The 15,495-nt window shown below is 49.6% G+C and overlaps 1 protein-coding gene across 1 annotated transcript; it reads right to left on the reverse strand.

Annotated features, from left to right (window-relative positions):
• Positions 1-7,538: 7,538 nt before the first annotated feature.
• LOC105945598 (alpha-2-macroglobulin) lies at positions 7,539-13,172 on the reverse strand. Its single transcript, XM_031905418.1, has 9 exons — positions 13,002-13,172; positions 12,126-12,240; positions 11,454-11,563; positions 11,150-11,311; positions 10,832-11,059; positions 10,494-10,557; positions 9,719-9,865; positions 7,923-7,997; positions 7,539-7,730 (listed from the first exon to the last, which is right to left on the reverse strand). The coding sequence occupies exons 2-8, from the start codon at positions 12,187-12,189 to the stop codon at positions 7,984-7,986; spliced, it is 789 nt and encodes a 262-aa protein (XP_031761278.1). The 5' UTR covers positions 12,190-12,240; positions 13,002-13,172; the 3' UTR covers positions 7,539-7,730; positions 7,923-7,983.
• Positions 13,173-15,495: the final 2,323 nt, after the last annotated feature.

Below are 15,495 nucleotides of genomic sequence, written 5' to 3' on the forward strand. Positions count from 1 at the left end.
CACCCCAGGCTCACCTCTTTTTGTAACCCTGGCACCCCTGGGTGCCAGCCCCATGTGGGCTGCGTTCCACGCAGCCTGGGCCGTTCCTGCTACCCCTTCCCTCTCCCTTACTGTTCCCTGGGCCCAGCTCTTCCCTCCATGATCAGCAGCTTCCTCGTGGTCCTGCGAAGAGAAAGAAACAACAAGTCTTTTGTGGATGTATTATCCTCTTCCTGCCTAATCTCATCTCGGCCCTAGGCAGGCCTCCTTCCCCATCAGCTTAAGATTTCGTCTGTCCAAGCCAGCTCCATCAAGGGGCCCGCCATGCGCCCCAGGCTCACCTCTTTTTGTAACACCTGGCACCCTTGCTTCTTCCGGCTCCCGTGACATCATCCAAGCGTCGCAATACTTCCGCTCCGAGATTACCGCCAACCTCTTCCTCCGAACCACTTCCTCCGGCGCAGTCTTCCGCAATTTGTTTCTTCCCTCCCCTGCCGCCGATGCTGCCGTCCGTCAACTTCTGCCGCCTCCTGGAGCCTTCACAATAGCATGAGTTAGCTTGGCTCGGTTAGCATCTCGGCCCTAGGCAGGCCTCCTTCCCCATCAGCTTAAGATTTCGTCTGTCCCAGCCAGCTCCATCAAGGGGCCCGCCATGCGCCCCAGGCTCACCTCTTTTTGTAACCCTGGCAACCCTGGGTGCCAGCCCCCATTTGGGCTGCGTTCCACGCAGCCTGGGCCGTTCCTGCTACCCCTTCCCTCTCCCTTACTGTTCCCTGGGCCCAGCTCTTCCCTCCATGATCAGCAGCTTCCTCGTGGTCCTGCGAAGAGAAAGAAAAAACAAGTCATCTGTTTTTCAGGTAATCTCATCTCGGCCCTAGGCAGGCCTCCTTCCCCATCAGCTTAAGATTTCGTCTGTCCCAGCCAGCTCCATCAAGGGGCCCGCCATGCGCCCCAGGCTCACCTCTTTTTGTAACCCTGGCAACCCTGGGTGCCAACCCCCATGTGGGCTGCGTTCCACGCAGCCTGGGCCGTTCCTGCTACCCCTTCCCTCTCCCTTACTGTTCCCTGGGCCCAGCTCTTCCCTCCATGATCAGCAGCTTCCTCGTGGTCCTGCGAAGAGAAAGAAAAAACAAGTCTTTTGTGGATGTATTATCCTCTTCCTGCCTAATCTCATCTCGGCCCTAGACAGGCCTCCTTCCCCATCAGCTTAAGATTTCGTCTGTCCCAGCCAGCTCCATCAAGGGGCCCGCCATGCGCCCCAGGCTCACCTCTTTTTGTAACACCTGGCACCCTTGCTTCTTCCGGCTCCCGTGACATCATCCAAGCGTCGCAATACTTCCGCTCCAAGATTACCGCCGACCTCTTCCTCCGAACCACTTCCTCCGGCGCAGTCTTCCGCAATTGGTTTCTTCCCTCGCCTGCCGCCGATGCTGCCGTCCGTCAACTTCTGCCGCCTCCTGGAGCCTTCACCTGGGGAAAGAAATGTTACCTTTCTCTTAGCACCGGAGCTCCTGATCATCGCAAAATCCTCTTTGTCGCGTCTCCTCCCACCGGCCTGCCCGATTCATGCCTGCCCCATGCTGCTGCTGCTGCTGATCAACTGCAGCAATATAATTTAAGTCAGTTTGGACTGATTTCTTGTAAATGGGACAGGAGTAGAATCGATTGTCTTTTTTGGATGTATTATCCTCTTCCTGCCTAATCTCATCTCGGCCCTAGGCAGGCCTCCTTCCCCATCAGCTTAAGATTTCGTCTGTCCCAGCCAGCTCCATCAAGGGGCCCGCCATGCGCCCCAGGCTCACCTCTTTTTGTAACCCTGGCAACCCTGGGTGCCAGCCCCCATGTGGGCTGCGTTCCACGCAGCCTGGGCCGTTCCTGCTACCCCTTCCCTCTCCTTTACTGCTCCCTGGGCCCAGCTCTTCCCTCCATGATCAGCAGCTTCCTCGTGGTCCTGCGAAGAGAAAGAAAAAACAAGTCTTTTGTGGATGTATTATCCTCTTCCTGCCTAATCTCATCTCGGCCCTAGGCAGGCCTCCTTCCCCATCAGCTTAAGATTTCGTCTGTCCCAGCCAGCTCCATCAAGAGGCCCGCCATGCGCCCCAGGCTCACCTCTTTTTGTAACACCTGGCACCCTTGCTTCTTCCGGCTCCCGTGACATCATCCAAGCGTCGCAATACTTCCGCTCCGAGATTACCGCCAACCTCTTCCTCCGAACCACTTCCTCCGGCGCAGTCTTCCGCAATTTGTTTCTTCCCTCGCCTGCCGCCGATGCTGCCGTCCGTCAACTTCTGCCGCCTCCTGGAGCCTTCACCTGGGGAAAGAAATGTTCCCTTTCTCTTAGCACCGGAGCTCCTGATCATCGCAAAATCCTCTTTGTCGCGTCTCCTCCCACCGGCCCGCCCGATTCATGCCTGCCCCATGCTGCTGCTGCTGATCAACTGCAGCAATATAATTTAAGTCAGTTCGGACTGGTTTCTTGTAAATGGGACAGGAGTAGAATCGATTGTCTTTTGTGGATGTATTATCCTCTTCCTGCCTAATCTCATCTCGGCCCTAGGCAGGCCTCCTTCCCCATCAGCTTAAGATTTCGTCTGTCCAAGCCAGCTCCATCAAGGGGCCCGCCATGCGCCCCAGGCTCACCTCTTTTTGTAACACCTGGCACCCTTGCTTCTTCCGGCTCCCGTGACATCATCCAAGCGTCGCAATACTTCCGCTCCGAGATTACCGCCAACCTCTTCCTCCGAACCACTTCCTCCGGCGCAGTCTTCCGCAATTTGTTTCTTCCCTCCCCTGCCGCCGATGCTGCCGTCCGTCAACTTCTGCCGCCTCCTGGAGCCTTCACAATAGCATGAGTTAGCTTGGCTCGGTTAGCATCTCGGCCCTAGGCAGGCCTCCTTCCCCATCAGCTTAAGATTTCGTCTGTCCCAGCCAGCTCCATCAAGGGGCCCGCCATGCGCCCCAGGCTCACCTCTTTTTGTAACCCTGGCAACCCTGGGTGCCAGCCCCCATTTGGGCTGCGTTCCACGCAGCCTGGGCCGTTCCTGCTACCCCTTCCCTCTCCCTTACTGTTCCCTGGGCCCAGCTCTTCCCTCCATGATCAGCAGCTTCCTCGTGGTCCTGCGAAGAGAAAGAAAAAACAAGTCATCTGTTTTTCAGGTAATCTCATCTCGGCCCTAGGCAGGCCTCCTTCCCCATCAGCTTAAGATTTCGTCTGTCCCAGCCAGCTCCATCAAGGGGCCCGCCATGCGCCCCAGGCTCACCTCTTTTTGTAACCCTGGCAACCCTGGGTGCCAACCCCCATGTGGGCTGCGTTCCACGCAGCCTGGGCCGTTCCTGCTACCCCTTCCCTCTCCCTTACTGTTCCCTGGGCCCAGCTCTTCCCTCCATGATCAGCAGCTTCCTCGTGGTCCTGCGAAGAGAAAGAAAAAACAAGTCTTTTGTGGATGTATTATCCTCTTCCTGCCTAATCTCATCTCGGCCCTAGACAGGCCTCCTTCCCCATCAGCTTAAGATTTCGTCTGTCCCAGCCAGCTCCATCAAGGGGCCCGCCATGCGCCCCAGGCTCACCTCTTTTTGTAACACCTGGCACCCTTGCTTCTTCCGGCTCCCGTGACATCATCCAAGCGTCGCAATACTTCCGCTCCAAGATTACCGCCGACCTCTTCCTCCGAACCACTTCCTCCGGCGCAGTCTTCCGCAATTGGTTTCTTCCCTCGCCTGCCGCCGATGCTGCCGTCCGTCAACTTCTGCCGCCTCCTGGAGCCTTCACCTGGGGAAAGAAATGTTACCTTTCTCTTAGCACCGGAGCTCCTGATCATCGCAAAATCCTCTTTGTCGCGTCTCCTCCCACCGGCCTGCCCGATTCATGCCTGCCCCATGCTGCTGCTGCTGCTGATCAACTGCAGCAATATAATTTAAGTCAGTTTGGACTGATTTCTTGTAAATGGGACAGGAGTAGAATCGATTGTCTTTTTTGGATGTATTATCCTCTTCCTGCCTAATCTCATCTCGGCCCTAGGCAGGCCTCCTTCCCCATCAGCTTAAGATTTCGTCTGTCCCAGCCAGCTCCATCAAGGGGCCCGCCATGCGCTCCAGGCTCACCTCTTTTTGTAACCCTGGCAACCCTGGGTGCCAGCCCCCATGTGGGCTGCGTTCCACGCAGCCTGGGCCGTTCCTGCTACCCCCTTCCCTCTCCTTTACTGCTCCCTGGGCCCAGCTCTTCCCTCCATGATCAGCAGCTTCCTCGTGGTCCTGCGAAGAGAAAGAAAAAACAAGTCTTTTGTGGATGTATTATCCTCTTCCTGCCTAATCTCATCTCGGCCCTAGGCAGGCCTCCTTCCCCATCAGCTTAAGATTTCGTCTGTCCCAGCCAGCTCCATCAAGAGGCCCGCCATGCGCCCCAGGCTCACCTCTTTTTGTAACACCTGGCACCCTTGCTTCTTCCGGCTCCCGTGACATCATCCAAGCGTCGCAATACTTCCGCTCCGAGATTACCGCCAACCTCTTCCTCCGAACCACTTCCTCCGGCGCAGTCTTCCGCAATTTGTTTCTTCCCTCCCCTGCCGCCGATGCTGCCGTCCGTCAACTTCTGCCGCCTCCTGGAGCCTTCACCTGGGGAAAGAAATGTTCCCTTTCTCTTAGCACCGGAGCTCCTGATCATCGCAAAATCCTCTTTGTCGCGTCTCCTCCCACCGGCCCGCCCGATTCATGCCTGCCCCATGCTGCTGCTGCTGATCAACTGCAGCAATATAATTTAAGTCAGTTCGGACTGGTTTCTTGTAAATGGGACAGGAGTAGAATCGATTGTCTTTTGTGGATGTATTATCCTCTTCCTGCCTAATCTCATCTCGGCCCTAGGCAGGCCTCCTTCCCCATCAGCTTAAGATTTCGTCTGTCCCAGCCAGCTCCATCAAGGGGCCCGCCATGCACCCCAGGCTCACCTCTTTTTGTAACCCCTGGCACCCTGGGTGCCAGCCCCCATGTGGGCTGCGTTCCACGCAGCCTGGGCCGTTCCTGCTACCCCTTCCCTCTCCCTTACTGCTCCCTGGGCCCAGCTCTTCCCTCCATGATCAGCAGCTTCCTCGTGGTCCTGCGAAGAGAAAGAAACAACAAGTCTTTTGTGGATGTATTATCCTCTTCCTGCCTAACCTCATCTCGGCCCTAGGCAGGCCTCGTTCCCCATCAGCTTAAGATTTCGTCTGTCCGAGATTACCGCCGACCTCTTCCTCCGAACCACTTCCTCCGGCGCAGTCTTCCGCAATTGGTTTCTTTCCTCGCCTGCCGCCGATGCTGCCGTCCGTCAACTTCTGCCGCCTCCTGGAGCCTTCACAATAGCATGAGTTAGCTTGGCTCGGTTAGCATCTCGGCCCTAGGCAGGCCTCCTTCCCCATCAGCTTAAGATTTCGTCTGTCCCAGCCAGCTCCATCAAGGGGCCCGCCATGCGCCCCAGGCTCACCTCTTTTTGTAACCCTGGCAACCCTGGGTGCCAGCCCCCATGTGGGCTGCGTTCCACGCAGCCTGGGCCGTTCCTGCTACCCCTTCCCTCTCCCTTACTGCTCCCTGGGCCCAGCTCTTCCCTCCATGATCAGCAGCTTCCTCGTGGTCCTGCGAAGAGAAAGAAAAAACAAGTCATCTGTTTTTCAGGTAATCTCATCTCGGCCCTAGGCAGGCCTCCTTCCCCATCAGCTTAAGATTTCGTCTGTCCCAGCCAGCTCCATCAAGGGGCCCGCCATGCGCCCCAGGCTCACCTCTTTTTGTAACACCTGGCACCCTTGCTTCTTCCGGCTCCCGTGACATCATCCAAGCGTCGCAATACTTCCGCTCCGAGATTACCGCCGACCTCTTCCTCCGAACCACTTCCTTCGGCGCAGTCTTCCGCAATTAGTTTCTTCCCTCGCCTGCCGCCGATGCTGCCGTCCGTCAACTTCTGCCGCCTCCTGGAGCCTTCACAATAGCATGAGTTAGCTCGGCTCGGTTAGCATCTCGGCCCTAGGCAGGCCTCCTTCCCCATCAGCTTAAGATTTCGTCTGTCCCAGCCAGCTCCATCAAGGGGCCCGCCATGCGCCCCAGGCTCATTTCTTTTTGTAACCCTGGCAACCCTGGGTGCCAGCCCCCATGTGGGCTGCGTTCCACGCAGCCTGGGCCGTTCCTGCTACCCCTTCCCTCTCCCTTACTGTTCCCTGGGCCCAGCTCTTCCCTCCATGATCAGCAGCTTCCTCGTGGTCCTGCGAAGAGAAAGAAAAAACAAGTCATCTGTTTTTCAGGTAATCTCATCTCGGCCCTAGGCAGGCCTCCTTCCCCATCAGCTTAAGATTTCGTCTGTCCCAGCCAGCTCCATCAAGGGGCCCGCCATGCGCCCCAGGCTCACCTCTTTTTGTAACACCTGGCACCCTTGCTTCTTCCGGCTCCCGTGACATCATCCAAGCGTCGCAATACTTCCGCTCCGAGATTACCGCCGACCTCTTCCTCCGAACCACTTCCTCCGGCGCAGTCTTCCGCAATTTGTTTCTTCCCTCCCCTGCCGCCGATGCTGCCGTCCGTCACCTTCTGCCGCCTCCTGGAGCCTTCACCTGGGGAAAGAAATGTTACCTTTCTCTTAGCACCGGAGCTCCTGATCATCGCAAAATCCTCTTTGTCGCGTCTCCTCCCACCGGCCCGCCCGATTCATGCCTGCCCCATGCTGCTGCTGCTGATCAACTGCAGCAATATAATTTAAGTCAGTTCGGACTGGTTTCTTGTAAATGGGACAGGAGTAGAATCGATTGTCTTTTGTGGATGTATTATCCTCTTCCTGCCTAATCTCATCTCGGCCCTAGGCAGGCCTCCTTCCCCATCAGCTTAAGATTTCGTCTGTCCCAGCCAGCTCCATCAAGGGGCCCGCCATGCGCCCCAGGCTCACCTCTTTTTGTAACCCTGGGTGCCAGCCCCCATGTGGGCTGTGTTCCACGCATGAGTTGATTCAATTATATCTAATTTACCGGGCCTACTACACCCCGGTGAAGCTTCACAAAATATACCCAATAGCTCTCCCATATGCCATAGATTAGACATGGGCACCTTACTGCATTTCCTTGAAAAGGAAAGGCAAGTTAAAACCAATATCTGGGGTAGCTGGATAGAACAACCCACATAATGACCACCCTAATACCTATGCTCCTCTACCCATCTAATACTCCAATATCCCAATAGTCACCCACACACCTACCCTAGCAAAAAAGTAATAATACCCCAAGTGGTAAACTATATCCAGAACAATATCTGAGCCTATGTTTTTGTGATTCACGTATTGAATGTATTTGTGTGAAGAAAATGTAATGCCATGGAACATCGTTATCTGTACTGCTTACTGATGTATATATCTGTTTATGACCTGTTTTTTGTTTTCTCAATAAACTTTATCTGAACAAAAAAAAAAAAAAAGAAACAACGGGAGTAATTCCAGGCCATACAATGGCTAGATTTTCCCCTTAGAAAATGTTGATGATCTAAAAAGTAACCTAATATCCAGTGGTATCTTCCAGTGACCCCTCTCTCTTTGTTCTAGCTGGGTCTTTGTAGTTCAGCAGTATCACATTATATTTTCACTCACCCTTCTTTATGGCCTGTTCATCCAATGACTGTAGGAGCTGACGGCGGATGTCCATCCTTCCAGCAAGAGTGAAAGCGTAAGCCATTAAGGCCTTGGTGTAGATGCTGTTCTTGCCTCCCAAAGCACTCTCCAGGCAGAAGAGAGCATTTCGGACAGTAGGATGCTATGGGGAGAGTGAGGCAGTGATCCACATTATAATTATGTGTTATTTACATAACTTATTTCAACCCTATGTAACCATTTAACTATATATGCCCCAAATACATATACAGGAGCCTGTAATGATCTCTATATACAATACACACTGTGACAGTAAGAAGGCAGAGCTGCAGTGATTACGATATACAGTACATACTGTGACAGGGAGCGGATATTCCAGAAGAGCAATCGTTATGTAGGCAGCCAATGTCACTTCATCATCTACTCCACCCTACGGGGAACATGAGAAATAAACATAATATACCCCTTTACCCAGGTTTAATCTTTGCAATAATATTTAAATATGTAAATAGTAATACAGATTAAACGAGAAGAGGTATCAGAGGGAAGTCAATTGATAAAAGCATGAAAAAAGCAGAGATTCTGAACGGTTATTTTTCAGGTCTACACAACTGAGGATCCAGCTAATGAAGGTTCCTTTTTAATAGACCCAGTTCGAATAATATTGAGATCTTTATTCTCTTTTAAACCCATTTTTCCACACAATGCATACAAAAGGAGTACTGAGTATGTATTTAGCCATTGTGTTGCAGGAAAATTGAGCCTACCAATCCAGAGGAATTGCCTACTTACAGACCAACCGTTGGTCAGATTGCACGTAGTAAGTTACATTGTTCCTTCTGTGGCACTTGCCTTGCATAAACCTATTGGCAGATTAAAGAACAGGTGCATGGCCCATAGTATATAACCGTGAAAAGGATGGGGGGATTTTTGTGGATAACAAGCTCTAGGCAGTGTCATTCTGTGGCTACTAAACAAGTACTGTTATTTTATAAAAAAAACAAAATGACATTAACTCAAGGGTTAAAAACTTAATTTTGCCTTTTTATAAGTCCCTGGTAAGGCCACACCTCGAGTATGGGGGGCAGATTTGGGCTCCAGTCCTTAAGAAGGATATTAATGAGCTGGAGAGAGTGCAGAGACTGCAAATAAACTGGGATGGAGGATTAAAACTATGAGGTTAGACCAGGGGTCCCCAACCTTTCTTACTCGTGAGCCACAGTCAAATGTAAAAAGACTTGGGGAGCAACACAAGCACCATAAAAGTTCATGGAGGTGACAAATAAGGGCTGTGATTGGCTATTAGGCAGCCTTTATGCACCCTATCCGCTTACAGGGGCTTTATTTGGTAGGAAATCTTGTTTTTATTCAACCAAAACTTGCCCCCAAGTCAGGAATTCAAAAATAACTCCCTGGTTTGGGGGCACTGAGAGCAACATCTAAGGGGTTGGGGAGCAACATGTTGCCCCTGAGCCACTGGTTGGGGATCACTGGGTTAGACTGTCACGGTTGGGGTTATGTTTTCCTGCAGAAAAGGCGCTTGCGAGGGGACATGATTACTCTGTACAAGTAAATTAGAGGGGATTATAGACAGATATCAGGGGATCTTTTTTCCATGGAAATGATCAATGCACCAGAGCCCCCCCTCCCCCCCCTTTAGACTTGAGGAATTGAAATTTCATGGAGAGGGCAGTGAAGTTATGGAAAGCCCTGCCTATATATGGTTTGTATGTGAGTGTATATATAGGTCTGTATAGGTGTGTATTTATATGTGCACTGGGGTCAGTATTGCTGTATTTCATAAAATGAAACTCTCACTGATCTGCTCTCTGTAGGGAACTTCCCAGCCCAGGACAGAAGCTCACGCTGAATTAATTCTGGGCATGCCTTCCCTCTCCTGCTTAATTTATATTTAATATCTTTTGTACCACTGGCTGGCAACATTCAGCCAATCAGATCAATGAGATACAAATGAAGCAGGACAGGGAAGGCACGAGCAGTAACCATTTCAACGTCCTGTTTGGGCAGAGAGCAGATGTGAGAGAGTTTTAGCAGCACTGATCCTGGTCTGTAGCATCAAAACTAAACATTTTCCCACAGGGTTTTCTCTACAGAATCTAGCAGAGTGTCAAAATGTGTGATGCGCCTCACCTAACTTGTTTTCAAAGCAATGGACCACCAGGGCGATACTGTCTGCAATGACCTCTCCGCTCTCTAGAACCAGATAAACCAAGATCTTGGCAGAAGGGGAGACATTAGTTCCAACAGGGAGGTCAAATAAGAAGTTCCCTTGTGCCTCTGTAAAAAATGAGTGGACCCAGTCAGGAAACACCCCAGATATTATTAAAGGGACACTGTCATGATATTTATGGGGTACATTTTATTTTTAAATGACACTGTTACACAGCAAATAATTCCCTCTGCCATTTAACCTTTTATTCTTGCACCAACAAATGTATTTGTAGCTGTAATATTGGTGTGTAGGCGCCATCTCAGTGCCTTGTGCCTGAGTCTGAGCTTTCAGCCAGCGCTACACATTAGAACTGCTTTCAGCTAACCTATTGTTTCTCCTACTCCCATGTAACTGGAGGAGTCCCAAGCCGGACTTGGATTTCTTACTATTGAGTGCTATTCTGATACCTACTGGGAGCTGCTATCTTGCTCCCTTCCCATTGTTCTGCTGATCGGCTGCTGGGGGGGAGGGGGGAGGATAATACTCCAACTTGCAACACAGCAGTAAAGTGTAACTGAATTTTATCAGAGCACAGGTCACATGGCTGTGGCACCCTGGGAAATGAAGAATATGGCTAGCACCATGGGAAAAACAGATTACAATGCAGGATTCTGTGTTCCTTTAAACTCTGTATATTTCTGAACAGCCCATTGCAAACCCAAATGAGACCATCAATGTTGCCCAGTTACTTACCTTGATTTGGGATAAGTGCCAATGTGTGTTTGCCATTTTCTACTATACCTCCCTTTGCCATTACCTGTGAATAGAGAACACCTTCATTTTACATTATCCCCAACCTTCAAACTAGACCCTAAATAGGTGTCCTTTTTAAAAAATATTTAGTGGGTCTAATATTGTATATTAATGTATATTTGTTTCTAAAAGAACAAACATCAGTCCACAACATTATGGACTATGCACCCAATGGATTGGGTTAGAATACAAGAAATACAATAGAAAGAAACAAAGCAATTCACAATGGTGGAACAGTGTAAGTAAACCAAGGGACTACAGAGGGAATGAGAACCCACCAGGTAGTGAAACACTGCGTTTCTTGCCTCGCCAACACCCTCAGGAGTCAGAATGTAATGCACATTGAATTTCTTTACTATTTGACACTCCAAAGTCCTGTGGATAGGCTGGATTTTCAGAAAGCTTTTGCTCCGGGAGTAGAAATGGTTAACGGTGCGTGTATCCTCTTCATACGATGCAGTCAGCCACCTGTGCCCGGAGCAGTAGTCTCCAGTCTTGTAGCTGGCCTAGGACATAGACAGACCAGAGGATAATTTCTTCTTGTGCTTTATAGGGAAGAACCACAGAAGAACCATAATCCCTCATTGGAGCATCACCTTGATCCTGACAGATGACAGTTGGAAAGAGCTGGTATCAATGGAGAACTCTGCTGTTCCATCCTGCCCAGTTGTATAGGTGAAATTGGTTCCATCATCCCCCAAATAAACCCCCACGGTCTCATTGCTCATTGGGTTCCCAGCTGCATCCTCCAAGAACACCTGTAGGAAGTCACAAGTTATATCACGGGGCTTATGGTACAATAAATCAGATGGATCTCATTCTCATCTGGTGTTTACTGCCGTGCCCGTCTTTACCCTTCTTTGTTTATCAAGGAACTTCTAAACCAAGGGATCTACCCACCTGTCCATACAAAGGGATGCCTTTTTTATAGTGGGAGTCCAAATGCCGAAAAGATACTATAGCCAAGGTGCTCTTGATCTCAGAAGAACCTTCACCGGTCAGTTCCACACCTGCCAGGGACAGAGATCTTCTTAGTTTCTTAACTAACTCTACAGCCGCTCTGTTTACTGCCCCAGTGGCCATGGACTTGTTTTAAGACATCCACTGAAAAACATATCCATTGCTTATTCTGAATAAAACCAGTGAGATCCATGGCCGAATCCTTAGTACCCACCGTCCCAGTATTGGCTCCACCACATGTCCTAGATCAGTGATCCCCAACCAGTGGCTCGGGGGGAACATGTCCCTCCCCAACCCCTTGGATGTTGCTCTCAGTGCCCCCAAACCAGGGAGTTATGTTTGAATTCCTGACTTGGGGCAAGTTTTGGTTGAATAAAAACAAGATTTCCTACCAAATAAAGCCCCTGTAAGCGGATAGGGTGCATAGAGGCCCCTAATAGCCAATTACGGTCCTTATTTGGCTCCTCCATGAACTTTTATGGTGCTTTTGTTGCTCCCCAAGTCTTTTTACATCTGACTGTGGCTCCCGAGTAAGAAAGGTTGGGGACCCCTGGCCTAGAGCTTCACCTTACCCCTAATTATCTGGGAGCTCCTCTATCCTACATCTCTCACCTGTCCCGTCCTCTGTTATTTTGGCCGAAGCTATGATTTTCATCTCATAACCTGCCCGTCTCATCTGGAAGACTTTGGTGTTCACCACATCCGAGATGCAGCCATTAGGATCGGCCTAAAATGAGAAGTTGCTGTTGTTTAAATGGGGAATTCTTCATTAAAGGGGACCTGTCGCCATAAGAAATAATCCCAGATCCTTTTCTATCAGGTAAGTTGAGCAAAATAAACGTTACTTACACTATATAAACTCTGTATTTTTGTCCCTTCAGTCTTGGAGTTTACAGTCACAGCCAGCAGGCCGGCGCCATTTTGGGAACACTGTTATTAAGGCAAAGCTTTGTATCCCCCCAAATCCTATGCATTTGCCATCTAGGGGATGTATAGGAAGCGCTGAATGGAAAGTTAAAGTAGTCGGAATTACAAATCGGAGCGGTCAATCATATTTCCTGCCTGCGGCATAGAGGCGGGGCAGGTAACATATGATTGACAGCTCAGTTTTTTATATACATTTATAACAGGTATGGATGATTTAATAAACAAAAGAATTTGGGTTTCATGTTTCACTTTTAAAGGACTTTTATTATACAGCTTTATATGATGGCTTCAATGCAAAAGTGGAAGAGTTGTGGGGGTTATGTAATAAAAGGCACTAAGTTTGCCCAGGAGCAGTAACCCATGGCAACCAAACAGCAGGTAGAATATAGTGGTCTCCTGTTTAGAAGCAAACATCTTATTGGTTGCTATAGGTTACTGCTCCTGGGCAAACACAACACCTTTTATTACATATGGGGGTCAGAGTTAAGTAAAAACCTAATTGTTCCTATAATCTGAATTGACACCCCCTTAGGAAAGCATCCATGTACTAGAGATACCTACACGTTGGGAAATCTCCTCACAAACCCCGTCTTCTTCCCCTTGGCATAGATTGTAACGGTCAGAGAACTTTCTGCACACTCGGACGTTGATCCTTCCCAACACCGGCTTTCCGTACGTGTATCTGGTGAGAGATGAGAGAGTCGATGTAGATACAACCGTCCTATGACTAATGAGAAGTTAATGCAATGCAGCACAAAGCTTCAGGATTAAAGTGCTGGTAGAAGGAAGTGGTATCTATGGGAGGGATTGGCCCTTAGCAACAGGTAAGACGTGGCAGTTCATTTGCAATTGGTCTAAATTTTTTATTATTTGTACTTTTTTTAGTTATGTCACTTTTTGTTCAGCTGCTCTCCAATTTGGAGTTTCAGCAGCTATGTGGTTGCTAGGCTCCGTATTACCTTAGCAACCAGAGAGTGGTTTGAATGAAAGACTGATATGACAATAGGAGAGGACTTGAATAGAAAAACATGTTATAAATAGTGATAAGCGAATCCGTCCAGTTTCGCTTCAGCTGAAAGGTCTCAAAACTGTGAAAAAAATTCCCAAAAGGTGTCAATTTTTTTTCTAAGGCAATAATAAATAATAAAAAGCCTCACAGAGCAATAGGGTTTGGCTGCCGGGGTCAGTGACCCCCATTTGAAAGCTGCAAAGAGTTATAAGAAGACGGCAAATAATATTCATTCAAAAAAATTATGAAGACCAACTGAAATGTTGCCTAGAATTGGCCATTCTATAACATACTAACAGTTTATTTGAGGGGAACCACCCCTTTTAGAAGATCTTCCCTATATAAATATGTGTTCTTGCCCCAGTATTGTTAGGGTCGCTGGCAGTTTCACCTGCACCTCATATTGTGGCAACACTGAAACATATACAGGCAGGAGTCAGATCTGGGGGGGCAGCAATAGATACAGCAGGTCTGTGTTGGGTGAGTCTGGGGGGGGGCTGACAAACACTGAGCTTTGAATTCAATTCTGTGCAAATCAAATAGTTTATCAAATAAAGGCTGCAGAGTTATACAGAGTATTATAAGGGATAATGTACCCCCTACTGTAAATGATAAGGATATTAGCAGTCACTGAGGGGTTCTGTGCCCATATAAAGGCACAAGGCTGCAGGCTGAGTTATACAGGGAACTCTGAGTATCACTCATGTATTATAAGGGATAATGTACCCCCTACTGTAAATGATAAGGATATTAGCAGTCACTGAGGGGTTCTGTGCCCCCCATATAAAGGCACAAGGCTGCAGGCTGAGTTATACAGGGAACTCTGAGTATCACTCATGTATTATAAGGGATAATGTACCCCCTACTGTAAATGATAAGGATATTAGCAGTCACTGAGCCACATTCCTGGCGCTTGCCTACAGTTTGATTTAGAGGCTATTTATCTAACAATACACAGGACTTATCAGATCCACTGAAGCGAAACGGACACGTTCCGGCACTTTACAGGAACTCCGAAATCGGTCTGAATGCCCCGAATGCGCAGCTGAAATCTGCCCCTGTATGGTCACATTGAGGTAGGTAGGCAAGGGTTTAAAAAGTAGAACAGAGTGGCAACCAATCAGCAATTAGCTTCAAGCAATGAGAGGCAAATGTGATTGGTTGCTGCCAGTCAGTACATATGTGCAATTCAAGCCTCACTGGTTGTTGCAGTAAAACGGATCCCTAAATGGCCCCCCCATGCTACAGTGGGTACATGCTACCAACTATGGGAAGGGATCGCTGGAATAATGCCAAGGGAAATCCTAGGAGAAATTGTCAGATCATCCGAAAAAGGACAATAAGAAATCACAAGCTTAGTGCCCCCCCGAACCTGCATTCCCCCCACTAACGGCCTCTCTCTAGCTTTCCCCTGGGAGCTCTCAGTACCCAACGCTGTCTCTCATTTTCCCCTCTCCTTCCCTCAGCCGTGTCTCTGCCTAACAGACTGCTGCCTCTCTTTGCTTTATCCCCCAAAACATGGATTATTGCTATTACTGCCCCCCCCAGTATGGCACTGCTCGTCTCTCATTTAATTTCCCAAAATCCACCTTTTCCACTCATTCTTCCCACTAATTGTTCCTATCAGCAAACCCCCATTTCATTTCTCATCCCCCCCCCCATAACCATTCAGACTCTCTCACCCCAAAAGGTTCTGTCTCATATCTCTGACCCCAGTGACCTTATCCCTCTCACCCCCCGACCCTCAAGCATCTCCAACAATCTTATTCTGCTCCTCATCAATCTATTAAATCTCTCATCCCATTCTGCACCCATGTATCCTGCCGGCACCCACGTCTCCTGCCGGCACCCACGTCTCCTTCTGCCGGCACCCACGTCTCCTTCTGCCGGCACCCACGTCTCCTTCTGCCGGCACCCACGTCTCCTTCTGCCGGCACCCACGTCTCCTTCTGCCGGCACCCACGTCTCCTTCTGCCGGCACCCACGTCTCCTTCTGCCGGCACCCACGTCTCCTTCTGCCGGCACCCACGTCTCCTTCTGCCGGCA

This window comes from Xenopus tropicalis, chromosome 7, assembly GCF_000004195.4.
Source record: "Xenopus tropicalis strain Nigerian chromosome 7, UCB_Xtro_10.0, whole genome shotgun sequence".
NCBI lineage: Eukaryota > Metazoa > Chordata > Amphibia > Anura > Pipidae > Xenopus > Xenopus tropicalis.

What these genes read in the sequence shown, in the direction of transcription:
- LOC105945598 (XM_031905418.1), bottom strand. Translation starts at nt 12,189, where the DNA reads ATGAGACGGGCAGGTTATGAGATGAAAATCATAGCTTCGGCCAAAATA. An exon ending in AATAACAGAGGACGGGACAG is followed by an intron (nt 11,564 to 12,125) that starts GTGAGAGATGTA and finishes TGTCCCTGGCAG; the next exon opens with GTGTGGAACTGACCGGTGAA. An exon ending in GGCACTTATCCCAAATCAAG is followed by an intron (nt 9,866 to 10,493) that starts GTAAGTAACTGG and finishes CATTTTTTACAG; the next exon opens with AGGCACAAGGGAACTTCTTA.